The 27,125-nt window shown below is 55.4% G+C and overlaps 3 protein-coding genes across 10 annotated transcripts in view; 1 reads left to right on the top strand and 2 right to left on the bottom strand.

Annotated features, from left to right (window-relative positions):
* Nucleotides 1-730: 730 nt before the first annotated feature.
* On the bottom strand, nucleotides 731-15,092 carry Tnnt3 (troponin T3, fast skeletal type). Of its 5 annotated transcripts, XM_045145231.1 has the most exons (11): nucleotides 11,114-11,229; nucleotides 9,361-9,396; nucleotides 8,672-8,690; nucleotides 6,324-6,369; nucleotides 5,535-5,651; nucleotides 5,387-5,464; nucleotides 4,998-5,111; nucleotides 4,788-4,897; nucleotides 4,556-4,646; nucleotides 2,859-2,899; nucleotides 731-965 (listed from the first exon to the last, which is right to left on the bottom strand). In XM_045145231.1, exons 2-11 carry the CDS (start codon nucleotides 9,389-9,391, stop codon nucleotides 911-913), a joined length of 702 nt encoding a protein of 233 aa, XP_045001166.1. In that variant the 5' UTR covers nucleotides 9,392-9,396; nucleotides 11,114-11,229; the 3' UTR covers nucleotides 731-910. The 5 variants fall into 5 exon arrangements, with proteins under 5 accessions (XP_045001166.1, XP_045001168.1, XP_045001174.1 ...); XM_045145233.1 differs by lacking the exons at nucleotides 9,361-9,396; nucleotides 11,114-11,229 and adding an exon at nucleotides 14,829-15,092; XM_045145239.1 differs by lacking the exons at nucleotides 9,361-9,396; nucleotides 11,114-11,229 and adding an exon at nucleotides 12,591-12,604.
* LOC101598657 (proline-rich protein 33-like) lies at nucleotides 10,662-25,332 on the top strand. 2 transcript variants are annotated; one of them, XM_045145204.1, is made up of 3 exons: nucleotides 10,662-11,145; nucleotides 11,709-11,871; nucleotides 23,757-25,332. In XM_045145204.1, exon 3 carries the CDS (start codon nucleotides 23,764-23,766, stop codon nucleotides 25,090-25,092), a length of 1,329 nt encoding a protein of 442 aa, XP_045001139.1. In that variant the 5' UTR covers nucleotides 10,662-11,145; nucleotides 11,709-11,871; nucleotides 23,757-23,763; the 3' UTR covers nucleotides 25,093-25,332. The 2 variants fall into 2 exon arrangements, with proteins under 2 accessions (XP_045001139.1, XP_004653965.2); XM_004653908.2 differs by lacking the exons at nucleotides 10,662-11,145; nucleotides 11,709-11,871 and adding an exon at nucleotides 19,955-20,002.
* Lsp1 (lymphocyte specific protein 1) overlaps nucleotides 22,276-27,125 on the bottom strand; it is a 36,728-nt gene continuing 31,878 nt past the window's right edge. For all 3 annotated transcript variants that reach the window (XM_045145220.1, XM_045145229.1, XM_045145223.1), the window contains 3 exons: nucleotides 26,793-26,870; nucleotides 26,559-26,661; nucleotides 22,276-22,671 (listed from right to left, as the gene is read on the bottom strand). In XM_045145220.1, the coding sequence (XP_045001155.1) occupies nucleotides 26,572-26,661; nucleotides 26,793-26,870 (168 nt within the window). In that variant the 3' untranslated portion in view covers nucleotides 22,276-22,671; nucleotides 26,559-26,571. The remainder of the gene's footprint in view (nucleotides 22,672-26,558; nucleotides 26,662-26,792; nucleotides 26,871-27,125) is intronic.

Here is a 27,125-nt window from a genome sequence, read left to right as displayed (position 1 = left end):
GTGGGGGCTGCATATTATATGTCCAGTGTCCTGACCGGGGGTGACTGCGGCTTGAGGGGTCCTGCTTGCAGGGTGCTGGCAGGAGCCCGCCCTGGCCTCCCCCCAGCCTTCCCGGAGGTGTTTGTGCACAAGCCCCTGTCTCTCTATGAATACCTCGCTGTGCAGGGCTCCGCGTCTTGATCCAATTTCTGTGATTTATATTTTCCATAATTCTATTTGGTCAGGACTTTCAAATTTATTGCACAGTTGTGTTCTGTGTTCTCCTATAATATAGGAAAAGGCTGTTCGCCGTGCTTGCTCCCTCGTGGGAAACGTGCTTTCCTGCATTCCTTTCCCCCCTTGATGTGTAAGTTCCAGGAGGGGCCCCTCGCCTTCCCCTTTTGGGGTGTCTGCAACTTCTCCAGGCGGCCAGCCTTCCTTCCTGACCCTCCCAAGGCCCAGCTCTTCTTTCCCAAACAGGGCTGCCCAAGTGGGGGGCTGCCTGAGGTAGACAAAGCCTTCATGGAGGGATCTGAGGCAGAGGGCAGAGGGGATGCCCTAGGAGAAGCTGCTGAGTTCTAGAGGTACCCGTGGGCACTGGGCACTCGGGCCGCAGCTGCTAATCCTGTGTGGAGGGCGCCCTGTACACTCCAGGGCTGTTTTGAATCGGGTACCCACGGGTGCTTTTGCCCTTGGGCTCTGTTTCCTGGCTTCCCTATACCCCTAGGCAGAGCAGCACACACACCCAATAGAAGGGGGTCTGATAACTTTATTCCCAGACCCCAGGGGGTGGGGGCGTTGTGGCAGGATGGGTCCTGAGCCCCAGAAGGGGCCTGGGCATGATGAGGGTTGGAGGACCCAGAGCTGAAGAAACAGGCCCTGGCAGGAATCAGGGCGGAGGGTCTCTGCCACCACACACCTCTCGGCTCCTTTACTTCCAGCGCCCACCGACTTTGCCTTTGGCCGTGGCACCGGCCTTCTTGCTGCTGCAAATGGGAAGCGAGTTGTCCTTGAGGCTCAGGGCTTCTGGTTGAGCCCAGGGAGGGGAGGCCTTGCAAGGCCAAGCCCCAGCCCCAGACTTTATTGTTTGCTTACCCCCACCCCCCAACACACACATCCCAAGATAGGGTCTCACTCCAGCCCAGGCTGACCTGGAACTCACTCTGTAGTCGCAAACAGGTTTCAAACTCACAGAAATCCTCCTACCTGTCTCCTGAGAGCTGGGATTAAAGGTGTGCGCCACCACGCCCAGCTCCAGCCCTTATTTCCAGCCAGGCAGGGGGGACCTTCAGCTCTGATATCCCATGTTGTCCCCACCCTCTTTTGGCACACACACTTCACTCCAGCCCCAGCAGTGTTGGCTGACTCACCTGCAGTGGGCCCAGCAGGGCCTGGGCACTTAGCGTGGTTAGCATGGGGTTAGCTGACTCAGGCCCACCCGCTAGCCTCCTGTCTTGCCTTAGGGGCACGATGGTGGACAGACTCTCCCAACTGGGGTTGATTTTTCTGGTAGAGAACTGCCATCATTTTCCTGAAATGTCTGGGCTCTTCTGGCTGGCTGCTGAGGATGGTGGGCCCCAGGACTGGGACTGTTACTTGAGGCCCTCTATTTCCCAGCAAGCCATGAGCCCCGAGGCCACACAAGGCTCTCTGGTGGGCAAACAGGAGGATGAGTGTGTGAATACCACAGCCAGTCCATCAGCCATCTACACCCGCGTGCGCATACACCCACACAGAATACCCATGTTCACAGAACCAGTCCGTAACGACCCCCTGACCGTTCCATGAGGGAACATGGAGGCCATGGCTCTGTACAAAGAAGGCCCAAGTGGCACACCTTCCCAGAACTCCCAAGAAGGAGCCAGAGGACATCAGCTCCCTCTGAGGAGACAATCCCATCTGCTTGAGTAACAAGGAGGCCCTGGGAGGAGGGAGAGAAATCCCAGGAAACACAAGTACTGCTTTCCTCAGAGTGAGATAGCCCTGTGGCCAGACTCAGTGACACTGTGCATAGGGCCCAGGATGGGAGTTGGCTGCTGCAATAGGTCCTGGAGTTCATGGGACCTGATTCTTTTGGGTGGAGAGAGGGTCACCCTCCCAAGAAGTTCTCTCTCATCTTTTTTTTTTGTGTGTGTTGTTTTTCTCATGTAACTCAGGCTCACCTCCAACTTGCTATGTAGCTAAGAATGACCTTGAATTCCTGATCTTTCTGCCTCTACCTCCTGAGTTCTGGGATTGGAGGAACGTACCAGCACACCTGGTTTACGCTATGCTGGAGATGAAACCCAGGGCTTCATGCATGTTAGGCAAGCACTCTGCCAACTGAGCTATATCCCCCCACCCTCTCCTTTTTCTTAATATGAAATAGGGACTCATGTAGCCCAGGCTGGCCTGGAACTCCTGACCCTGCATCTACGTCCAGAGGAGCGCTGGGATTACAGGTGTTCACCATGCCTAGCTATGAGTCAGTTCTCTTGCTCAGGATTGGGGCCCTGGCTTCCAGGTCGCCCATCTTATGCCACTTTTGAGGCTGAAACACGGAGAAACAGCCATATTGGCTGTGCCAGTTTACTCAGAGACCACCCTGGGGCCTTGCGACTATACTGTCCCCATTGGTCAGCATAGGGCAGGGTTGGGGGCATCACCAGCAAGCTCCATCTGGAACCCCCTACATGCAGGTAAGGAAGGAGCCCCCGGGTCCTGGGGCACAGAGCCCGCTCATGCTGCTTGAGGGGCCTGGCCAGTTAGTCTTGTTACTGCTTTGCCAAGGGCCAGCCCCCAGAGGTGCTCACTCAGGGAATGGCTAAAAAGGAGAGATGAGAGGCTAGCCCCAGGGGTGCTGAGGCCAGCACAGTACAAGGGTGAGCCAGGTTACTTACTGCTTCTGGGCCTGGTCGATACGGCTTCTGAGGGTGGTGATCTGTAACAATATAGGCCACTTACTGTGATGGGGACCCAGGAAGCCCAGCCAGGCGCTGGCCAGGGGACTTGTGTCTTTATCACAGAGTAGGTAGGTGTCTCCACTGCAGGGACACAGCCTCCACTGCCAGCTTCCTTACTGTCTCTTGGCTCCTTGTTTCACTGTCTCCGTCGCCCTCAGATTGTGCCTCAATTAGATCTCACCGACCACTCCACACAGCAGCTCTTGAGCTGGCCACTTACCTTGCGGCCATGGCAGGACACAGTGCAGGGTAAGGGGACAGGGTGGAGATGTGGTCTACAAACCCCTTCTTCCAGCCCTGACTCCCCCTGACCCAGACTTTCCTGCCGCTTGGCCCGCGGCCCCTGCTCCTGACTCAGTGGCTGAGGGGGGTCTGGCTCCAGGTGGAGCTCTGGAGAGGTAAGGTCCTTCCTTCTCCACTTGCCAACAAGGGCACCAGGCCAGCCTCGAAGCCATCGAGTGGGAGCAGGAGGGAGGAGCTGGGGCAGTAAGGCAAAGACCTTCTGCCGCCAGTATCCTCAGCGACCCGAGATCTTTGCCATGCGAGAGGCACCACCGTGCATTGCATACCACGAGCCTGGCCTGTGGCAGGCCCCGCCTACTACTCACAACTTGGCCAGCATCTCCACTCTGGCCCGGACAGTCATGATCTAGAAAGACCGACAGGGTTACCAGATTGAGTGAGTGACTGGGGCTTCGAGACCCTGCTGTGTGCCCGGCTAGTATCTTGATGCCTGTTCAAGTTCTCCAAGCCCATAGAACCCAATGTGGGCAGAGTGTAGCCCAAGGCCCTGGGTCTGACTCAGCTATGGATTGCCGAGAAGAGGGGTCCTGGACCCCGCCTAATAAAGTCATCTCTGGGCCTGGGTCATCCCCTCGAACAGCCTTGAGGCTGAGAGGTGAGGTTTCTGCTAGGGACGAGCAGTGAGGGAACATGGAGGCCATGGCTCTGTACAAACAAGGCCCAAGTGGCACACCTTCCCAGAACTCCCAAGAAGGAGCCAGGACTCGTAGGCTGTCTTAGTGGCAGTGGGAGAAGCTCACGTGTGCTTTTCCCCCGGGGATGCTGGAGGAGTCACAGGGGGACAGCAGCACTGTTTTGCTGGCGAAGCGCAAAGTATCTGTGTTTGCACTGAGCGTGGCGGTCCCTGGGAAGGGTGGCCCACTCTTATCTCCGTGGATGTTCAGAGCTTGGCTTCTATCCCAGCCCCTGATTCCGTCCTCACCCTTGCAGCCCACCTCCCTCTGCAACTTTGCCCTCGGTGCCAGTGTCTGCGTGGGGAGGTGGCTCTGTGTTGCGAGCATCACCCCCTCCAGGCTGCCAATCCCCTAGAGGGGGTACAGGCCCAGTTACAGGTAGAGTGTGTGTCACCCTGTCTGCTCGAGGAGGAAAGCAGACATCTTAAAGGACTCATGATAGCTCCTGCCACAGCATTGGTCACTGCACCCAGAAGGCCCAGGCTAATGGCTCAGCACACCAAAAATGCCTGCCCCGGAGAACAATCTTCAGTAATGAGCCCAGCCAGGTTCAAATCCCAGGTTCCCAAGGCAAGGGGCAGAACCAGAGGGATGACAGGATCACATGGAGGCAGCGACCCCCATTGGAAGATGAGACTCTGTGGGCCCTGGACTCACATCATATTTCTGGCGTTTCAGCTTCTCTCCAAATTCGAACTTGTCAGTCTCAAGTTGGTAAAGGGTGTCCCAGAGCTCCTTGGCCTTGTCTCTGGAAGGTGGAAAAGGTGAGGCTTGGTGGATGCCCAAGTTTCCACATCCTCCTCCGGCCACCAGAGAGATCTGGGATTCGGAGCTTTCGTGGAAGGTCTGGCATTGCCGTTAGGGACAACCTGCACCCTCCAGCCCTCACCTCAGCTTGTCATCACTAAGATGGTCAATGTTCAGGGGCTTGCGTCTTTCTGCAAGAATCTTCTTTTTCATCTCCCGGGCCGTTTGCTTCTTGCCTCTCTTCTGGTCAGCCTGATGAGGAGCAGAGTGAAAAGTTGGTCTCAGGAAGGGCACAGCCCGAGCACCAGCCCATCCTGAAAGCTTCCACCAAGGTCGGGAGCACACGCCTCACCTTGGCCAGGTAGCTGCTGTAGTTGGCTCCCATGGAGGACAGTGCCTTCTTCTTCTTCAGGTCATCTTCAGCTCTTCTCTTGGCATCCTCCTCCTCTCTTCTGGCCTTCTCCTCCTGTGGAGACCCCCATCCCCAACATCCTTAGAGGTGGGGCTGTGGCTGTGTTCTGGGAAGACTTTTAAGATTAGTCCTCGACTTAAAAACCTTCTGACAGCAAGCTCCCAAGGACAGGGACCGTCCTCTTTTGGAGTGTCTATAGGGCAAGGGGCAGTGGCCAGTAAGTTCTGATCATTGCCCACACGGTGGGGACCTCAGGAGAAAGAAGGCTCGAGACTCTGCACTTCTCTGGGCTCATGGGTGGGGGGTTGAGGTGTGGATGCCACCCTTACCGCCAGTCTATTCTGGCGCTCTCGTTCCTTCTCGGCGCGGATCCTCTGCTGCTCGGCCCTCTCTGCACGCCTCTTCTCCTGCAACCAAGAGAAGTGGGGTGAGCCCAGCTCCACCACACCCAGCCCTTTCCAGAAAAGCCAGACTCACAATTCTCTCCTTGAGAGCAATCAGCTCCTCTTCCTCCTTCTTCCTGGCCTCGAAGTGGCTGTCAATGAGGGCCTGCAGCTCCATAAGGTCCTTGTTCTGACGCTTCTTCTGGATGTCCTGGGGTCAGGAGAGGCCCTCAGTCCCCATCTACTTCTCCAGCCCAGGACCCGCCCGCAGCACGTGGCACCTTCTTGTGCCTTACAGAGACAGGCCCTGCCTCCTCTGACCAGACCCCCACAGCTATGGCCTTCCCACGACCCAAGGCGGCCTGATCCCCATCTCCCTGGGTCAGGACAGTGCCCTTTGGGTGAAGCAGCCCAGGACCTGGCTCAGATTTGGCTCTGCCATTCTCAAGGACACCTGCGAGGTCATGGGTCGGGAGGAGACTACGGAAACCCTTCCGCATAAGCAGGTGGACAGACATGGCGGAATGATGGATGAGGAGCCAGAAGGATGAGCAGATGGATGACTAGAGAAACGGATGGACGGATAGATGCGCAGGCAGGTAGAGAGGGAATGGGTAGACAGAAGGCTACATGATGGCTGTGTGGATGGGTGAATGTAGATGTGTGGGTGGATGGATGGATGGATGGATAAGTGGATGGGTGCAAGGACAGAGGGAGGAGATTGGAAGAAGAGCCTATTTCTGAAGAAGTTCCTGCATGTCTGGGAATGAACTATGAAAGCACTGCCTGGAGTAAGGTGGCCTGAGTCTGGCTGGTTGAGTAGAGATGACCTTTTGGGTCCTAGGGCTCAAACTTGAAGGTGATCCGGGTCCCATCAACTTACATCGAAATCTACTTTCTCCCCTTCTGGGATCTTAGGAGCCGTGAGTCTAAGGAGGAGAGAGAGATTGTTTCATAAGCAGAGGAGACTGCTTTCAGCCCGGCCCAGGCCGATCCTCATCCACTTGCATCCTGGCACCAGGCAGAGGGCTCCCGGCCTAACAGTGGGTTTGTCTAGCTTTGATCTTCCGAGAATTAAAACCCGCATCCCAAGAGTGGCCTGATCCTTCCACGGAGCTGCCAGCCTTTCTTGTGCCCTCCTGCCTAGATAGCTTCTTCACCCCACCTCTCTGGAACTGGCACCTTGGTTTCTTCCTGAACACACACAAAAAAAAAACCAAATGTGGCCAGGTCCCATAGGAAGGCAAGGCTGCCATCACAGACCCTCCAGGGGCAGTGGCTGGTGTCGGCCTCTGGGGTGAGGACCAACTGTTGAGACCTGTCAAACGGGGTCTGGTCACCCTTTCTTTCTGGGAGCCTAAAGGAAGGAGGATTGGGGGCTCTTGAGGAGGAAAGGAGCCCCTGGCCATGCGACCCCCTCCTTCCACCAACACGTTCCAGATGGAGTGGCGAGCTCAGACAACTGGGGCTTTTAGAAACAAGCCGCAGAAGAAAGGGGAGCTGAACACGCTGAAAACCTGGGGCGGGAAGGGATTTTTCTAAGCTCCGAAGCCCCAAAGTTCCCTCCAAAGGAAAGCCGTACAGATGACGCCGTACAAATGAAAAACTTATGTATGTGGAGGGGAAAAGGCAAAAAATCAAAATGTAGGGGGAAAAAAAACAGACTAAAAAAATAATATTTTCAGCAAATACAGAGAAGACTTATATCCTTGAGTAAACTGAGGATTAAGCAAACACAGAGACGTGTCGACCGTGAGATAAATGAGCAGAGGGCACAAGCCACGGGCTCTCCAAGTATGACAACCCCTTCGCAAACATGGACAGTTGGTCCTTGTGCCATCCGGGGAATGTGGATGCAAACAACCGTGAGATGCCCTTGGCTATCCATCAATGGGTGAGGGGCCGAGGCGCGGAGGGTGTGGGACACAGGCGGCTCACAGCCCACATAGGAGGCCGCCTTGGCCCAGATCTGGTGGAAAGCAATTTGGCAGAGAATGTCAGAGTCTTCATAACGTTCGTCCTCTTTGACCCAGTAATTCCAGTTCTGGGAATGGGGCCTAGGGAAACAGCCTTAAAGACGGAAAATGCTCTCCGCCCGGCGTTATTTATGATAGTAAAATATTGGGGGAAGCCTGCGATAGGGGAATGGTTAGGAAAATTATGGTTTGTCCAATTGATGGAATATTATGTGGCCATTCAAAATATTTAAGAAGACTATGTAAAAACATGGAAAAACACTTATGAATAGTGCTAAATTTAAAAAAAAAAGTAAAATTCAAGGCTGTATAGACAGTCTGGTGTTTGAAAAAACAGCAGAGTGGAGATCTTTTTTTTTTTTTTTTTTTTCCGAGGCTTTTGCATGGAAAAAGAGTAGGAAGAAATAAGGACATTTTTCTTTCAGCTCCTTTCCACAGTCTGGCTAGTGGGTGGGTGGGAGAAATATGGATGAATTCTTTTTTTTCTCTTCGTTTGACTTTTACATATTTTCCGAATTTTCCTAAGGAGGTGTTTTATTTTCATAATGAAAATGCAAATATTATTTTCTAAAATGAGACACTATCTCAAGATCAGGCATTACTTTCTGTAAAATTCTGAAAAATAAAAGTGTAGAAAGGGGCATGGGCTATCCATGGCCCCTCACCTATCGTCAAACAAACCTTTACCTGGTACAGAAAGCAGGCCAGGTAGGAGGGCCCAGAGAGACAAGAGCTGGCTGAGTACAGAGGGCTGTGGGCTTCCAAGTCAAAGGGGCTTGTTTAAACGACCCTTGAGGTTCTCACAGTGAAGGAGATGAGGACAAGAACTTCCCTCCAAAAGAGTGGATCCCAGAGGGCTCAGTACCCTGAGTTGTGGGCTTGTTTGGGCCTGGTCCACCCAAAGTGGGTTTCCATCCTAGAACCCACTTTTCATATCTAGGGGCTCTGAGAGAGCCCTCCAAGTTCAGCTGGGCATGGTATGGTTCAGAGACGGTAGACTAGCGTGCTAGATATCCTGAGGCCCACTCCCTGGCTCCCACCCCCAGTTTTCCCTACTGACCTTTCCTTCCTTGGCCAGTGGCCTCCTCCTGGATAGTCACACCCTACTGTCCTATTCATTTCCATGGTGACCACCGTCCCCATCATCTTCCTTGGCTTAGTCTTTACCTCCCAAACAGACCTGGGCCTCCCACTCTGCCCATCAGTGACTCCCCCCTCGCTCCCCCCCCACAGCCCTGCCTAAACCCACACTCACTTGGGTCTTGGTTTCTCCTCTGGTCACATCCGGGCCAGCATGGGGAGAGGGAGGAAGAGAGGCCAGGTGAGACAGATGGTCCCTCTTACCATGGGCACCACCGGGCTGGTGGTTTCCATCTAAACCCATCCTCACCCGCCTATCCCTCCAGAAGCAAGAAGGCCTGGACCCCATTCCATGCCTGTGAAAGCCACTGGGAGGTCTCTGAGAAGGATTTAGGGTGTGAGGGCGACAAGAGGAAAGGGAGAAGCCACAAGTAGAAGTGCATGTCTTCCAAGGGCCAGGAGGGGAGAAAGACGGGAGAATTGGAGTCGCCTAGGGTCTGGGGGCTGCTGGGCTGCAGGACTGTATGCTGGCTTGTTCTCACTGACTAGCTCCCCACCTCTGGTGGGCAGAAACTCGGCCCCGGCCCTGGCATGGCAAATGTATGCAAAGCCAATGACACCTTGCCATCGAACCCCACACCAGATTAAAAAATAAAAAAAGGACAGACAGACAGACAGACAGACGGGTAGGAAGAGGGAACAGTCTGGAGAGCCAGCGACACAGACACCAGGCAAGTGGTTCTTCTCCGTCTCTGGTGGGCAGAGCAGAGCCGGCCAAAGCCAGGGTTCTGTGGTCAGCAGTGGGCTGGGGGGGAGTGGGGATGGGTGGGAGGGCGGTGGCTGCACGCAGCTGGCGGGCCTCACCTTCCTCGTCCTCCTCCCGCTCCTCCTCCATGACATCTTCACGGCGTGGGCACAAGCGCACATGCAAGAGAAAAGCCGCGCGGCTGCAGGAGCGCAGCAGCCACACCGCAGCAGCGGCCACGCGAGCAGCAGAGGCAGGCAGCACAGGGCCGCGGGGCCGCGGGGGGCCGGGCGGGGAGCACGCCTTCCCAAGGGCCTAGGCTGCCTCCCTCCCCCCATGAGGACCCTGAGCTAGAAAAGGGCTTTTTATTTTGTTTAAGTTTTGGAAATAAGGTCTCACGTAGTGCTGGCTGGCCTTGAGCTCACTCAAGTAGCCAAGGATGACTTTGAACTTGTGATCCTCCTGTTTCCATCTGAGTGCTGGACATGTGCCACCACGCCCAACTTGTGTGTTGTGGAGGATGGAACCTAGGCTGTCTTACACGCTAAGTGAATACTCTACCAAACTGAGCTGCTGCATCCCTAGCCCTGGAACCAGTCGGCATCTCTCTGTCTGGGGTTGTTGGAATGAACGGGGCGGTCTGGCTGTAAGTGGAGGGTGTTGGGCTGCGAATATGTGAACATGGGGGCTTAAGCCAGGTTGGGAGAAGCCGCTTTGCCTCGGGTGGATGGATCCTCAGGTCCTGCCCTTGGTCTTCAAGCTCGCTTTCGTAAATGTTATCCCTGGGTGCCTATACTGGCCTCTACAGTTATTTGATACAATCTCTGCAGACTTGGCCCATGGAGCCTGTCTGAGGCCTGGATGTCCATCTTGGCTCATCAATGGCCATGAACTTTGGTGGGTTTGGCCCTGAGGGTAAGTAAGGGCTTCTACCTCTGGGAGCCTGCCGTCACACCCCTACGAGCATTCTTGGCTGCACAGCTGAGAGGCCAAGCTTCCTGTGCACCCTGTCTCTGCTGTCCTGTCTGTGTATCTGTCCATCCCTTAACTTCACTTCTGGTCCCAGAGTGGCCTGATGAACCAGTGGTTTCTTCAAGCTGCACAAACTGAGAGTTCTCCGGAGTCCCTCTCCAGTGTCTGTCTAGATGGCTCATCTGTGTCCAGGCTCGGGCCCAGCTGGGAGGTCCCTGCAGCCTCACAAAGGCACTGTGTGAATGGAGCCAAAAGGAGCTCCCTGACTGCAGAGAGGGTAAATCCCCAGGCCTCCTTGCCACTGCTGGGTGTGTCTGGCTCATGCCCAGCACTAGGTGGGATGCTGTCACCTGACTGATGGCTCTCGAGCATGCATAGCCCTTGGCTGTTCCAGGTCCCTGACATCCCCACCTTGGACCTCAGCCTGACTTTCTGCTTCACCACACTTACCCTTCCACCCTTCTTTCAGCCTTACCTCTCCCTACTTTCCTCCCTGAGGCTTAGTATCTGGGATAGGGTGGAGGCTACCTACTCTGCCATTTCTTTTCTGTTCGGGGGTCCCAAAGGGTCACAATGAACCCCTCCACACCAACTTCCCAAGGCCTGCTCTGTGGGCCCAGGACAGCCCACACTTTACACTTTTTTGCCGGTAGCTCAGGAAGAGCTTCATTGCTCCCTGCCTGTCATTGCTGTGAATAGGAGGGGGCAGCCCCTCTTAGCTGCCTGGGCCAGCAGTACAGGCTAACTTCCCAACTGTTTAGTTCCCAGTCCAGAGGCCAGGGTGGCTCAGTCCATGGAGAGATCATCAAAAAGGGGAAGTGAGAGACAAACAGGAAGAGAAAGGGAAAGGAAGGAGGGGAAGGTTCCAGGTGGTGGTTTGCACAGTGGACCTGGACCTACCTTCTTGGACTTCTTCTGTGGACCAGCACCAGGTGGGGAGAAAGGGAGGGAGGAGAGAGAATGAGTGAGTGGAGGGCAATGTGGGGGGGGGAGGAGAGGGGCAGCAGAGATTGGGAATGAGTGGGTTACATGGCCCCTCTTGTTCCTTCTTGGCCTGGCTCCTGCACACACCCCCACATGGCCGCATGTGTCACGTGGTATTGAAGTCATGTCACATACCTGGTTCGGGGGCTAAGGAGGGCCAGCCATGGAACAAGAGGCAAAACCACGGGTCAGAGGTCAGAGGAGAAGGGATCCGAGGTTAAAAGGAAACAGCCCGTTGCCACTCGAGGTGAAGGGGCGGGGCGCGTGCGAGAGGCGAGCAAGATACGGTCAGAATAAGCCAGGGTGCTTCCACCCCAGACCACGGGCCCTAAACCCTAGGGACCACTCAGAACTCGGGCGCAGGAGGTGCTAAGGAGAACTGGGCCCACCCTCAACCTGTCCGCCCTCACAGGTGGGGAAACTGAGGCTGGGAGTTGGGACGCTGGATCTTGCTTTTGTGGTGGTCATTCACCAAGGTTGCTTCTCTACCCCACTATCTGTCCCCCCTCAGTGCCCGCTACTCCACCGGTTTCCCGACTCCTGGCTGGGCAGCTGGGCCCTTGCCTAGGGCCACAGCCCGGTTGAAGACTCCAGGCTGTGAACAGGACTGGACCTCAGTGGAACTGGGCCAAAGCCTACCTAGGGCATCACAACTCCCGCCACCCCAGAGACAGGTACGACAAGCCTGGCGCAGACCCTGAGGAGAGTTGGCGCAGAATCCATGCTGGGACTGATAGGGAACACAGGGGCCAGGGAGACTGACTGGGTGGTCTTAACCTTCTGGTCTTCAGCCCAAGCCTGACAGCAGGGGTGCTGGCTTCTCTTGCTTCTCTCCCTAATTCCCTTCAAGCATCTAGCCTTTGAGATCCTGGCCTGGCCAAGGTGGCGGTTGCCACCATTGGCTCTCAGTCTCTCCTTCTGCTCTTGCGCCAGACTGCCGGTCTCACCGAGTGGGGGCCCTGGGTGCCTACTAGCTACTCTGCTCTGAGGGGTGCCTGGTGTCCTCACCCTCTTTGATCAAGCATCGGCCATGGTTAGTGGGTTATAGGGGACCACATGGGGGGCCCCTTGGCTGGCTGGCGCCTCCCTGCTTCCACGCCCACTCCCCAACACCATACGGCTCCAGCCAGACCCCGGGCTCCACATGGGGATCAGAAGTCCTGTGTCCTCATACCTTCCTCTTGGACTTCTGCGACTGAGGAATGCCAGGGAGTGTAGTAGGGTGGTAGGGAAGAGAGAGGAAAGGATTAGACAGGAACACATAGCAGGTCCTCAGAGGCAGGGCTGGGGTCACAGCCCCATGGAGGGGAGGTCATGCACAGTCGCCGTGAGGGCGAAAATGTATGGGGCAATAAGGCTGGGAGGTGGTGGGGAAGGTTCTGGAACTACTCACCTTCCTCCTGAGCTTCCTCTGAGGGTAACAATGGTAGTAGAGAGATAGCAAGAGGGAGGGAGAAGGGAAAAAGAGAGATTGTTAGAAACAGGAACTCTCATGAGTGTGCCTCAGGGTAGACAAGCAGACCCTCATGCCTAGCCCACATCAATAGGGGCTCCTGGACACCAGCCACCCCAAGGCCACACGCTACTGTCCACGCTGGAGAACTAAGCCTGTGTGTTCCTCCACCTCCTCAGGTCTGTCCCCCTATACCTTACATCCCACACCTAGGTGGTTATAATCCAATTCTAAGGTGAGGACCAGGGACACAGCCCCTGTGCGATGGGAAAACTCTGTGTGTTTGGCCCATTTCTGATCCAGCAGGCCCCATCTAGCTGTCAGGAAGCAAGGTCAGTATCAGGGGGCTTCCAGGAAACAAGACCCTCCTGGCTAACATGGGGAAAAGGTGGCCTCCAGAGTCATAATTCCTGCTCAGAAACCAACCTTTCCACCTTCTGGCCTAAAAAAAACGTTTGCTCGTGTTGTTAAGGTAGCAAGTACTTTCAAAACACTTTCAAAACGTAGCAGCCAGCAGCCCTCATAGGATGGCCTGCCTCGTGAGCTGCATGGAGCCTTCCCAGGCCGAGCGGAGGCAATGGTTTGAGAGCGCTGTCAGGCCTGAGGACGGCCACGCTGCCCAGCTCCCAGGTGCGCCTGCTCTCAGTGCTCTGCCCGCCCACACCTGCCCAGGCATGACAAATCCAGGGAGGGTCTCCAAGTATGCCCAAGATTATAGAGAAGACTTGTTGAGTGAGCTAAAGGGACAGAGACACGGAGACAGATTCAGAAACATTCTATCCCTGCAGAGGCAGAGATAGAATGACAGAGACAGAGATAGGTGACGAGATAAGAGATAGAAACAGAGAGACAGAATGACACACAGAGAGACAGAGAAACAGAAAGACAGGTAGAGAAAGAAATAGGGAAAGAGACAGAGAAAGAGACTGGGACAGGCACAGACAGGGACAGAAACAGATATAGAAACAGAGATGAGGATGGGGAGATAGAAGGATGGAATGACAAGAGATGGCCATAGTGACTGGCTGAGAAAGTGTTGGGAAACACAGACAGAGACATGCTCAGAGAGATGCTGAGAGACACAGTGAGATGGAGATGCAGAGACTCTGAGAGACAGCAGTGTGTCAAAGACCCTTAATATTAATGAGTGAGAGTTTTAATGGCCAGACTCCATCTGTCACACAGCATGGACATGGTGACCACAGAGCATTTGTGAGTGATTAATGGGTGTCTATTAATGTATTGAAGAGATGGGAGGTTAATGACCTAATTAATGATTAAACCATTGATCACTAGTTAAGTGATCACATGATTAATCATTAACAGAGTTAATGATTAATGGGGACAGTTAATGGTGCATTAATGATGAGGAAAGTAGATAGTTAATTGTCAGCCCAGGGAGGACCCAAAGGGCCTTCACCAAGTGTGCCCAGCTGAGGGGCCTCCGGGGCCACCTGAGTTACCTTCCTCTTCGTAATGTTCTGCATGAGAATAGAACAAGAGAGAAGTGGTGTTAGCAAGAAAGCCAGGGGCCAGCCTGCACCGGCTCTGGACAGCCCCAGGGCTTCTACTGGTGCGGGCCAGGGGCCAAGGATCTTCAGCCCAGTGAGGTTGTGTGGCCCTGGAGGAGGAGGTGGCAGGCCCGTGAGGAAGACACCAGGTGTCTGGCTGCCATGCTCTGCTCACTCCACTCTGGTTATGAGAGTGGCCCCAGGTGATAGGAAGAGGGAGGCTGCCCAGATGCTTGCACTGCTTGAGGCCCTAGCACCCCCCAATCGGCATGCGGGATTGGCAGGTTCAGTGTGATCGCCTTGGAGGAAAAGAGGAGACTAGAGGTACAGGCCGGCGTTGGGCACAGGGTGTCTCCAAAGCCTACTGGCTGATCTAGCTGGTCTGGGACTCTACTCTCCACAGTCAGAGCCCCTTCCTGATGGTAATTGTTTTGTCTAGAGATGGAAGCAAAGAGAAAAGAAAATAGCGGAGACACTCACCCTCAACTTGCTCACTGCCAGGATGGTAGGCGGAGAGAGAGAGGGCGGGTAGGGGGGGAGAAAGAGAGAAGTAATGAGCTTGGCTTGTGATGTGACAGCCATCCTCTGTACTCAAGCCAGGGGCTCAGTCCAACCAGCAGGGGAGGTGGCCACACAGGAAAGGTGGCCACACAGGAAGGGTACTCACACTTCCTCGTCAGACATGGCGGCGGTGGGCTGTTTCTGGAGAGAGGTGGGGAGAGAAGGGGGCACTTAGTCCTTGCCTTGGTTGAGAAGCACCAGAAGGGGGAGGGTTGCCAGAGCTGGGGGTTGAGAGGCAACGTCCATGTACTGAGGTGGAGGGCCAACTCTTGCTGCTCCTCACTGGCCCCCCTTCCAGCCCTCCTCCCCAGGAGTTAGACTACGGCCCTGGCTCCAGCCTGGAGCTTGGACTCCTGGAGCCGATGGTATGTTGGAAGGTTGTGGTGTCCGCCCCACCCTGGGCAGACATCCTCTCCATAGTGTGTATCATGGAGAGTCACCCAGAACGCAGAGGCTTGTCCAGATCAGGGAGGCTTTGATGCCGGGGAACCCTGCTGGTCTTAGCTGATGGCCTTTGGCCAGGGAACCACCCCAAGATGGCTAAGCCCAGTTCCTCCAAGGCAAATACACACCTCAGCCAGCTGGCCCTGCAGCCCACCCAGTGTGAACCCCTCTTCCCTGCTGGGCTTCATGGTTTTCCTGAAGGCCTAAAATCTCTTATGAAGTACCCCAAAGCCTCTTTTGTGACCCCTACAATCCTCTGGCAACCCATACTTCAAATCACAGGAGCACACAAGCTATTTAATCTCTTTGTCTCCTTTAGTTCCTACCAAACATCAAGATCCTGAGCTCCTCGGGGCAGATTTGAGCAACTTCTCTGAGGGTTGCCTGAGTCTGGCACAAGTGTGCTGAGTGGAGCTGAGCCAACAGCACCCCAGATTTCTCAGCACTGTGCCTGGGATTAGACATAGGCATCTAGGTATGGTGACTATAGGGCCAGCGAGGCCTTCCGTGAGCTGGCCACTCCACAAGCTTGCAGTGGCCAGGGCCTGGGATCACCCTAGCAGCTGTATCAGAATGTTGGCTCAGGGTGTAAAAAACAAAGTTCGTGACATGTTACAGATAATTTGAAAACAATGGTTGAGGTTCCCCCCCCACCAACCCCCAGGGAGGTGTGTATAAGAAAACAGCCCTCATCAGCTAAAAACCGCTCTGCAGCCTGGTGCTGAGGTGGGAGCTACTTCCAAGCTCTGTTGATAACATTATTTTCCCAGAGCAATTCAAGCTTTGTGTAAAATTAACCCACGGATATGTGAAAGTCCCTCAGCCAGGCACCAGGCACCAGGCACAGCCCTGCTATCTCTCCCAGAGCCCCTGTGTGGGACTCTGCTGGCCACAGCCAGAATTACCCACTTGCCCTTCCTTGGTCTCCACCAATCCCTCTACCCCCCAACTTCTCTCTTAGATACTACTTTCTCTTTAATTAAAAATAATTTTTTTGAGGCCAGGTCTCACTCTAGCCTAGGCTAACCTGGAACTCACTATGTAAGCCTAGGCTTGCCAGGAACTCATGTAGATCTTCCTACCTCAACCTCCATGTGGTGGACACATCTATCTATCTATCTATCTATCTATCTATCTATCTATCTATCTATCTATCTAATTTGTTTGAGAGAAAAAGAGGGGGAAAGAGAGAGAGAATGGGCTTGCCAGGGCCTTCAGCCACTGCAAAGGAACTCCAGATACATGCGTTCCCCCCTTGTGCATCTGGCTTACGTTGGTCCTGGAGAATCAAACCGTGATTCTTTGGCTTTGCAGACAAATGCCTTAACTGCTAAGCCGTCTCTCCAGCCCAGATACCACTTTTTTGTAGGTTGTGTGCAGGCCCTGGACCTCCTCAGAGCCCCTCCCCAGGGTACCCTCTGTGGGGTGGGAGAGTTAATGAGGAAGGGGTGATGGAGTCATAGCCCCACCCTACTTTGTGCATCTCTGGTTTCTGCAGGCTCCACACCTGTCAGTTACCAAGGAAGGGGACAGAGTGACCCATGTGGTGTGTGTTGGGGTGGGGGGGGGGAGAAAGATATATAAGGGACCAGTGGCAGCTGAGATATCCAGAAATAGGCAAGATGCCTTTGTCAAGAAACCCAAGACAGCGTGTGTGGTGGTGTGGGGCGGGGGAGAAGGTGATGAGAGTAATTCAGCCACTCTTGGCTCCCCTCCTGAGTCCTGCAGGTCCCCAGAGAAGCCTCCTATACCCTTCCAAGGTGAGACAGCAAGGACCTCCCTCCCCCTTACAGATAGGGAAACTGAGACTCCAGCACCTCCAGAGAGCTCCTGCAATCTCACCAGACCTGCTGTGCCCTCGCCCCTCTCGGTGTGCTCTGGGTCACTGTCCCTGTTGGTCTGGGAAGGATGGGGCAGGGACAGCAAGTCAACAGCTGAGAAGGAAACCAGTTGTCGACGATAAGGCTGTGTCCTCAGAGGAGGAGTATGAAAATAGCCCGTGAGGTCAGGTTCCTTAGGGACACACACCATCCTTCTTTCCTTCAAAGGTGACAAGGCTCAAGAGGGGGGAGTTGGGGGAGGGAGAAATAAGCAGAAGGCCCTGCCACTCACTTGCTGTGAAACCCTGACCACGCCCTCCTCGGGCTTGGTTTCTTCTGGCCAACTTTTCCCAGCCCCATCTCTTCCCAGAATTCCGAGGACCTCCAGAAAGCTTGGGGAACTCTGGTGGGTAAGGGTGCCCAGCCTGGGTGCTCCAGAAAGTCTGGGACAAGGAAGGGTGAGGCAAGGCCACTTGGGAGCTCCTGTCCCTCCCCAGCCACAAGCAAGGTGGGAAGCAACCTTCCGAGGAAGGCCCAAACTCTCCTCTTCCCTCTGTCCTGCCCCAGCCTGGTCTGTGTCCACTCTTGACTTGGACCTCGGGGAGCTGCCATAAAAAGCTATCTGGGGCCTAGGCATCTCTCCTTCTGGGGCGACCCGAGATACGCCAACATCTCTACACAATGGCAAGGGAGCCCCAAGTTCCTAGAAAGAGCTACAACCCCTCCCTACTTCCTTCAGGGCACCTGCACAGAACCCTAGGGGGTTCCCCATACAGCCTGACCATAGCAGGAAGCCCTCAAAGCTTTGAGCAAGTTGCCTGCATGGGCCCTTTGCCTCCTGCTCCACACTTCTCTCTAGCTCCTGCCTTAGAGGGGGTTCCACAATCCCTCGCCTCGCGGCTTCCATGCGTTTCATTCGGGTTGGGAGTGAGGTCTTCTGAGTCATCCCAAGGCTGAGACAATACCGTGGCTCCATGTCAGAAATCCTAACTTGGACCCCGAGCAGCTGCCTTGCTGCAAAACCACCATGCTTCCAGTCGAGGTGCTAGATAGCATATGGAACCTCAGCCTCCACAATGCCCCTCAGATGCTGGGCAGCTCAGCCCTGACACAGTCACCCACCCTGGGCAGACTGTGCCCATTGTACCCACCTCTGGTTGAGTCTGAGAAGGGCTGGGGGGCTCCCTGTGGACAGGACCAGCTGCAGACACTGTCCTCTGGCCTCACAGCCTCGTGTTATAGTGACATTTGATCTTCCTGAGCTGCCCATTGGCCAGTGGCTGGGTAGCCAGGGCATGGGGTAAGGGGGAGGGGTGAGGGTGTGCCCACACAGGCCCCTGACCAAGTATAGGAATGGCCAGAGGAGGAGGCTGAGGGAGGCAAGGATGAAGGAGACGTGCTTGGAGGAGGAGGCAAGGTCCCCGCCTCCCCCAGAAAGGTGTCAGCTGCTATTTTTACCACCCCCCCCCCCAGCAGCGGGTACATTCTTGATGGACTAAGGAAGGGAGGAGGGAGGGATTGGATAGCTCTGGGATGGGACCAAGGTCTGTTCTTGGTTCCGGCTGATGTAGGGGTTCCAGGATCCTGGGACTCAAGTTCCCTGGCCCCCTGATCCTCTGCCCAAGGTGCTCTGTGGAAACAGACACTTTGCTCAGGACGGGGGTCTACCTCCACTTGACCCCTCACCCTACTTTCTCCATTGGAGCAACAAGCCTAGAGACCCACAGAGCGAAAAACACCGTGTCCTTGTCCCTCACTTCACCCAAGACTAGGTCATGCCTCTGTTGCTAGACTGTGGGCTCCCTATTAAGGGATGAAGATCTAGAGGCATCTCTCTGCCCAGGGGCCTGTTCCCTGCTAGGCTCTGAGCAATCCAGGTCATATACCTTTGAGGCTGCTTTTCTTTCCTCAGGACTCCAGGGGCTACCATCCAACCACAGATGCCTCTTTTGGGCCTTTGGTGGTACCCATGCACCTGAATGGGATGAGAGACCAGCCTGGCACCATTGATACCACTCCCTCAATCCCGGACTCAATGGGATGGACATGGATGTGAGGTCCATGGATCTGCCCAATATAATGCAAAACTCAATGTCAGATGTGAGCCAGAGCTCAGGACCAGATAAATCTCAAGATACACAAAGAGTGTTCTTGTTTTCTACCATCCTTGGGGTTAGAAACATTAGGATAACTTTCAGGAGGCTCACAATGTCCCTGTCCTCTCATGCTTTCTAAAAGGCCGCGATTGAGCCGTCCCTACATCAAAGGCTAGCCCCATATGTTAGAGATGGGACCACAAAGGCCAGAGGTACACAGGGCTTAGCCTGGGGTCCTAGGGTGTGGGAGTAGCTTTCCAGACTACTCCTTACCAGGACACAGCCCCGCCTCTGCCTTCCTATGCCCCAAGTCTTGAAAGAACCTTGAAGCTGGAACTGCTAGGCCACTCTGTGCCTCTTCCCATACCTGTCCATGGCCTCAGATGGGAATGGGCTCTTGCTGGTTCTCTGCCTATGGGTGTCTATGGAGTCTGCAAAGGCCCCAAGTTGGCACCTGTGGACCTCTAAGTCTCTCCTGTGGTGGGGCTGACCTCCCATCTCAGACCTGCTTCTCTGGTTCCACTGAACAAGGTTGAAACCCTCTCAGAAGGGATGCATGGAGACCATAGGCATTGTGTGTGTGTGTGTGGGGGGGGTCCTTGGTCTGTAGGCCTTGTTGGATCCTGGCCTGGAAACCCCTGCATCCAGCAGTCTTTGCCCAGGAGGAGCGGGAGTTCTTAGAGCTTCATAGAAGGGCGGGCCACCTGCTCTGCAGTGGTTCTGCTTGGCCAGCAGGGGAGGATGGCTGCCTGCTTTGAGAGCCTTTGGCAGGTATTCTTGGTGAGGTCAGAGGGACAGAGTAGGTCTTATTTTGGGTAACAGCCACATCCTCCTCAGGGCACCAGGCCCAAGGTGGAGCAAGACAGCATAGAGTGGGCACCGCTGGACCAGCAGCAGCCGGCCACCAAGGACCTGTGCAGGTAATCCACACCAGGTCTCACCTGGTCTGGCTGGAAATGGGTGGGAGAGGAAATAGGGTAGAAAGCTGCTTGAGGAACTGTGAGGAGTCTGGGAGACTCTGGTGGGGGCAGAGGGAAAGTCTGTTGGGTGGTGGACTGGTTTCCACACCAAGGGAGATGGAGGACATGGTGTGCAGCCCGATGGTGGTGGTGGTAGTGGTAGGATTCCTCAAAGTTGGTTAATGTTGTTGCCCTGAGCTCAGGGACCAGAGGAGGCTGAGAGAAATGCCCAATCCATTCTCCTAGAGTTTTGGCACCAGTGGCCTGTGTAGGGGACACCCAGTACGGTGAGGTGGGCATAGGCTCTCAGTCTAGGTTCTGGCTCCAGCACCCATGACTGGAAGTAGAGGAGCCTCTGGACTTTGGAGCCTTACCCAGGGCCCCTGACTGACCCACTACAGCTGGTTCTGCCAGATCAAGGACAGGAGCAGCTGACATGGCACTTGGGACGCAGCCACCTCGATCTAGGCAGCAGCTGCCCCATGCCTGACAGCCACTCCTGCCTCTAAAGTCGCGGTGATTGGTTCTGTAGGTATCGGGGGCCCTCCCGTGTGAGGCTTCAAGGCGTGCCTGGAGGAGGAGATGGTAGTTCTTTACCCCTCGGGCAGGCAGGAAGATGGCAGTGACCCTGGCCAGGGCCCTTCCCCTGTGTTCCACATCAGGGTGGGCAGTGCTGCACCCATGAGGGCCGAGTGAGGCTGAGCAGAGCATTACTGAGCGTAGACCCGGAATCCTCCTCCTGAGAATGAAATGAGAGGCTGCGCAGGTCTGAGGAGCACGGCGTGACGGGCGCCCTGCTGCTTGGTATGCCCAACTCTGGTCCTGTGCTCGGTTCCCTTTTCTGCTGGGAACCTTGGAGCAGCCTATGCCTGCTGCCCTCCGTCATGGTCCCATCTTGGCGGAGTCGGAAAGGCAGGAGTGTCCTGTGCTCCAGAAATGGTCCTTGTTGGCCCGAATAGGGTCCTGAGTGAGGCTGTAGGTGGGAGGGATGGGGCTATCTCCTCCCTATCTTAGCAGCTGTGTCTGCTGATCTCGAAGTTTCCATCTGTGCTCATAGGGCAGGCAGAGTTTGAAGCCTTCAGAAAGCCAAGGCTGTGAGTGTTTGAGCTGCTGAGTATTCAAGGTCAATCTTAGATCAACAACTGGACAAAGAGATCCAGAAGCTAGAGGCAACAGGGCTCAGTGTCAAGCCCAGGTGTAGACCTGACAAGAGGAAGGATCCCCTGGGGAGGAGATCTCCTAGACTCCCTGACTCCCATTCGCACATGTGTTCAGCCACTAATCATTTATTCTCATGCAGCAATTCTCATATCCACTACTTCTCTTCCTTCCTTTCCTCTTCTCTCTTTTTTGCCCCATCTGCTCATCCACTCACCCATCTGTTTACCCATTCACCCATCCGTTCATCCATCCACTTGATGCATCCATCCAACTATCCACTCACCATCCAAACATCAATCTATCTACTCATTCATCCATATTCCATTTACCTGTCCATCCATCAATCCACCCAGCTACCCACATGTGTAGCCATTCACCCTCCAACTCACTTACCCATTCATTTTTCCAGCCATTCACCCATAGACTTATTACTCTGTTTGTCCTTTTACCTACCTATATATATATATATATATAATACACCCACTTATACATTCATAATGTACCCATCAACACGTTTATCCACCACTGATCACGTATGCAGCAGCCCATCTGCCCACCCATTGATCATCCATCCATCCATGCATGCATTTGCCCGCTATCTAACTGCTCATCCAGTATTCATCCGCCCGTCCATCAGCTACCTCTCCATCCATCTGTTCATCACCAAACTCCTCACTAAGCACTGTGTGAGTGCTGAGAAGGGGGGGGTGTGCCCGCAGTAGCACTTGTCCTCAGTGGGCACTTATAGGCATAGATTGAAGTGCCCTTATCACCTACCAGTTAGTTACTAAGGGCTGAGCAAGAGGTTTTCCCTGAAGCTAGACCTCCAGGGAAGAAAGAGGTGTCATCAATGTTCTGGAAGGGAAATGCGAATCGCCCTCTTTGGTGGTAGCCTGACTTGAGACACCCCACATCCCAGACCCTGGGGTCCAACACTCTGCAGTACCATGGTTCAGGACAGGATGACTGCCTGTGTGGCAGGGCCAGTATGCACTCAGCTGGCCCACCGATGAAGTCCTTCTGACCTGACCTCCCTTACCCCTCCCTGGTTAGCAAGCATAGGACAGCCGGTGTGCAAGGGGCATTTGAGGAGCTTTATTACACAAAACGAGAGTTCTGCAAGCAGGGCAGGAGGGAATGCTGACTCGTGTGTTCAGCCCAGGATGGGCGGTTTTCAGATTTGGCTGGGTGGCCTGCCCTCTCTCATTTTCCAGCCTTCTTTGGGAGCCCTTGACCCTCTAGGGGGTGGTCCCTTTAACTGAGATAAAGAGACAGAGCTGGAAGGACAGCTGGAAGGGATGGGATAGAGGCTGGAGGGTCCAGGAGCAAAAGAAGGCAGTGACAGCAGGATGGCTGGAGGAACAGGAACAGGCCAGGCTGGCAACAGGAAGCGACTTCTTGGCCAGGGCTATAGGTGGCATCTAGCTGTAGTCTTCCCTGGCAATGTAGTGGGCACCGTTCACCTTTACCTGTTGAAATACACACAGGCCAAAGCATGGGGTGCATTAGGCTGGAAATGGAGAAGAAGCCGACACCTTCCCCTGCGCAGTCGCCTCCCTCCTCTGCCGCCTTCCCCACACCATCTTCCTAGTGACCACCAGGCCCTGCCGCACCCTTTCCTACCATCAGAAGAAACTCATGCTTGTAGCAACCATCTGGGAGACCTGCTTCCCAGTGTGAACTTAAGTGTCCTGGGCCTGGCCTGACTCAGGCCAGTCTCATGGTGGGAGGAATGCTGCTATTCACCATTGCAGCCCTAATGCCTTCATCCTAGCTCCCTCTCTCCAAGCAGCCAGCAGCTGGGAGCAAGCCAAGGCAGACCTCCCCCTCCTAAGCCCCTTTTCCAGGGATCCAACCCCCATCGCAGCAGCCCCAGGTCTCCTTCCTCCCACAAACCAGAATGCTTCAGCTCGGCCCAAATACCATTTGTCAATGTCCTTGCAAACACGTGGCGCCCAGAAACCATGGCCGGCCACTTGGCCAAGACCACCCTGAGCAGAGGGGCTGCGGGAATATCCCATTCAGCACAGCTCAGCAAAAACTGCTCCCATTTTCCGGCCAACCCACCACTGGCAATGAAGCCTCGGCTTTTTTTTCAGAACCTTTTGGCCGCCACCCCTCACCACAGGTTCCCAATGGACGGAAGAGCTTGTGGCTGGGCCAGTGACCGCACGGCGCCCCTCACTCGTCTGTGGGAAGTCTGCTCTTTCCACCTTTGGCTACAGCTGTAACTGATAGCTGGGCCAGGCACAGGCATCCAGCCTGTAGGTCGCCGGCGGGTCTCTCCCTGCCTCCTGCCCCACACTATGGCTTGCCCCGGCCTGTGCTCACAGGTGGGTCAGCTTTGTGAGGCTCGTGCTGGAAGCAGATATAGCCCGGAGACAGGTCCCAGCCTTTGTCCTCTACCAATTACTGGGAGCTGAGCAAGGGCTCTCCCCTGGAGCTAGGCCTCCATACCCTCACCTCCTACAACAAGAGATTGTGTGCTTAGGCCTACCTGTGGGCAGGGGAGGAAGGCTGGCCTGATTGCTATCTGTCTCTCCCTCATCCCAAGGCCAGAAATGCTCATCTCAGTTTCATCGATGCCCCTGGAGGCAGGTGGCCCAAGACCTGAAGGACCCCCTGGGCCTCCGCCTCCCCTGTTACCCAAACCAGGAAAGGACAACCAGCGTCTCCAGAAGCTGCTGAGAAGAGCCGCTCGGAAGAAGGTGACAGGGGTGGCCCTCAACCCAGCCAGCGCCTTCCGTGCTTCCCTGTCTCCTGTGAGCGAGGCTAGCCATGATGTGGAGACCACCCCGCAAGCTGCCGAGGCTCCACAAGCGGTGGCTTCCCTGCTCCGTTCCCCCCACACCCCTGTCATCCATCACGTGGCCTCACCCCTGCAGAGGTCCACATTCTCCTTCAGCCTCACCCAGCGTACAGCCCTGGCCACTCACTTCAAGGCTTCCCCAAGACTCGAAACTCCAGCCCCAGAACCTGCCCGACCCCCGGGTGGCTACGCTCATGTCTCAGCTCCTGCAGCAGGAGGCACCCACATCACCCAGGTCCATATCCAGCTGTCACCATCCCCACATGCCGGGAGCCCTGACTCCCCAAGGACGGCTGTGGATGGTGATACAGGCCTGGATCCCCCCTGCACCCAAACTCTGATCCCAGTGGCCCACATCCGTCCTTTGCCTGCAGGAGACCAGGCAACCAGTCCTGGGCCTGAGGAGCTTCCTGTAACAAGGCCGTTGCCCAGTTTCCAGGCCTCGGTGTCCAGGGAGGCTGGTACCAGGGTCGTGGTGCCCATAGCTCCCACCTACCGCTCACCTGGACCCTTGCCTTACAGTCCAGCCCCTGTAGTCCCTGAAGCAGGGTGCCTGGAAGAGCCATCTATGGCTGGCTCTTCTGTAGAGGTCAAGAGGGTGTCCAGCCCCCCAGGAGCCCCGTTTCAGGATGCACCATCAGGTCCCCACCCATGCCCTCTTCCCAAAGTTGCACCCAAGCCCCGGCTCAGTGGCTGGACGCGTTTGAAGAAGCAGCTGATGGAGGAGGCAGAGGAGCCCCAGTTCCCTGGGCCTGAGCCGAGCCTGGAGGCCAAGCAGCAAGAGGCGTCTGCCCCAGCTGGTCCTCGGCCGCCTGCCTCCCGGGCCTCGAGGATGTGGGACGCGGTGCTATACCGCATGTCATTGGCCGAGTCCCGCAGCAGTGAGCGTCCCGTGGGGGCCAGGGACGGGGAGCACCCCCTGTCTGGCCGTGGCTGCTTACCCTTTCTGTACCGGCCTCGATTCAACGCCCGGAAGCTTCAGGAGGCTGCCCGGCCACCTCCCAGCCTCCGCTCTACCCTAGAGCTGAGCCCCCAGCCCAAGAACTTCAACCGGACAGCCATGGGCTGGAGGCTCCAATGAAGTGGCCCAAGTGGCCTCTGGGGCCTGGGACTGGAGGGTGGACAGAGACTGGCTGAGGCTCTGATGGGAAGGCCATGGCTCTCACAAGTTAAAGTACAGTGGATCGCGGGGGCAGAAGTTGTGACCGCAGCAGCTGGGCAATGGATGCCGGGTGGTGCAAGAAGTCTGTCGTGTGAATGTAGGCCAGGTGGCAGGATCAGGAAGGGCAAGTGGAAGAGGTTGGCAAAGTCAGGAGCATGTGGCCGGGGGGAAGGAGTCGGTTTTGGGGTGTGGGGGGGTGGGGAAGAGAGGACAGAAAGAAGATGTCAGCACTGAGCAAGAGAGCACAGTGTGAGCGTGTGTGTGGTGAGGCAGGGCATGGGCCCATTGAATGGCTCTAGCTACCTCACTGCCAGGCTGGCATTTCCTCTCCCTTTTGCTATCAGAACCTGAAGTGCAAAACTCCCCTTGTGCTTGGGATGGGTTCATTGGCCAGCCATGGTGACCAATGCTGCCTGCAAGAGGTCTGGTGGACACATCGTTGTAGAAAGGGAAGACCAGGCCCAGTTGGACCTGATCCCAATGTGAGGTGCCCAGAGGAAGGTAGGATGGGCCGTGGAAGGGGAACTGGCCATGACCTCATCCACAGCCCCTCTGCTTCCCTGTCAGCTGGGGTTTGCTGAGGGGAGTGGAGGGCAGCGGTCAGTGTGAGTCACGGCCAGACTTTAATTAGCTGGGTAGGGGGAGATAGCGTCAACACTGGGCTAGGAGAATAGCCAAGCCAGAGGGCAACGGAGAAGTTGGTATCAGGCACTAGAGAGACCTCATTGATGTGATCTGCCACTCTGATGTGCCATCAGCCATGAGGAGAGGAACCCACAGGGGCCAGGAGAGGCTTCTAACCATAGCAGGACTCTGCCGAAGAAGGAAGCGGAGGTCAGCCTGGCCATCCCACCTGGGATGTGCTGGGTGCTGTGGATGGAGCCACAAATAAATGTGTGTGTGCCCATGCAAGTATCACCTCTGTGTTCTTCATGGGATGGGGAGGGAAGCAGAACATTCCAGTGGCTCTCAGCTGGGCAGGAGGGCGAGGCCAAGGTCCTATTCCCTTCATAGACTCTTGTCTCTCCTGACGTGTGGGAACCCACACTCCCAGGGGCTGAATCCCATCTACCTCCTCTGACCCCATCCCTGCAATGCCCAGATAGACCTTGCTTCCATGACAAGCCCCTCTGGATGTGGTGGGAGTTCCCTCAGAGAACTCTGAGCCTCCTAGGAGTGGCAGATGGAAGAGCGTGACCCTAGTGAAGAGGACAGAGTCCCAAGTTGCCTGTAGCCAGGAAGATGGAGTGGGTCTGCCATGTGGCCAGCTCTAAGACCAGGTCTTCAGCCCTCCAGGCACAAGTAGGACATGTTGGTTCTGTCTGTGCCAACATGTTCCCAAGATGGTCAGTTCTGTTGTGGTCTGGTCACTGCCCTGAACTCACCGAGATGCGTGGTCTAAGGTGTTGAGCCCTCATCCACAAGCACCTTCTCATACTTCCCATGCCCTGTTGCCACATACTTGAACTTCTTCCCAGATGGGGTGCTCTGATGGGGAACAATGAGCGTCAAGGACACAGTTATAGAAGGGAGATGCCACAGCCTTCAGGAAGCTCTCTGGGACTCAGGGGAAGCCACCCTCACCCACCCCAGCCTGTGTCTAGCATGTGGGGATCTACCTTGATTGTGGGTGAAGCCTTGGCGTCTCCTCTCTGCTCCCACAGGCTTTTTTTGCTCATGTCTCCAGCTACAATATCCTGGGGGTTGAAGTGGATGCCGTTATGTGGTAAATCATGGCCAAGGGGCTGGAAACTCTGAGCTCTTCTCTTCTGCCTGGCTTTTTTTTCCTAGCCAGGTGGTGATGAACCTTCCCAATTTGCCTTCAACAGGGATCCTGCCTGTTCACCAAGCCGGCATGGCCTTCCTCATGAGCCATCCACAGTGGCCCCTCCACTCTGTCAACTCATGTGTTACCCTGAATGTCCCACAACAAGAGGCTCTACGAACCCATA

This window comes from Jaculus jaculus, chromosome 1, assembly GCF_020740685.1.
Source record: "Jaculus jaculus isolate mJacJac1 chromosome 1, mJacJac1.mat.Y.cur, whole genome shotgun sequence".
NCBI lineage: Eukaryota > Metazoa > Chordata > Mammalia > Rodentia > Dipodidae > Jaculus > Jaculus jaculus.
Note: the sequence above shows the minus strand (reverse complement) of the source record. Positions and strands in the feature narration are given on the sequence as shown.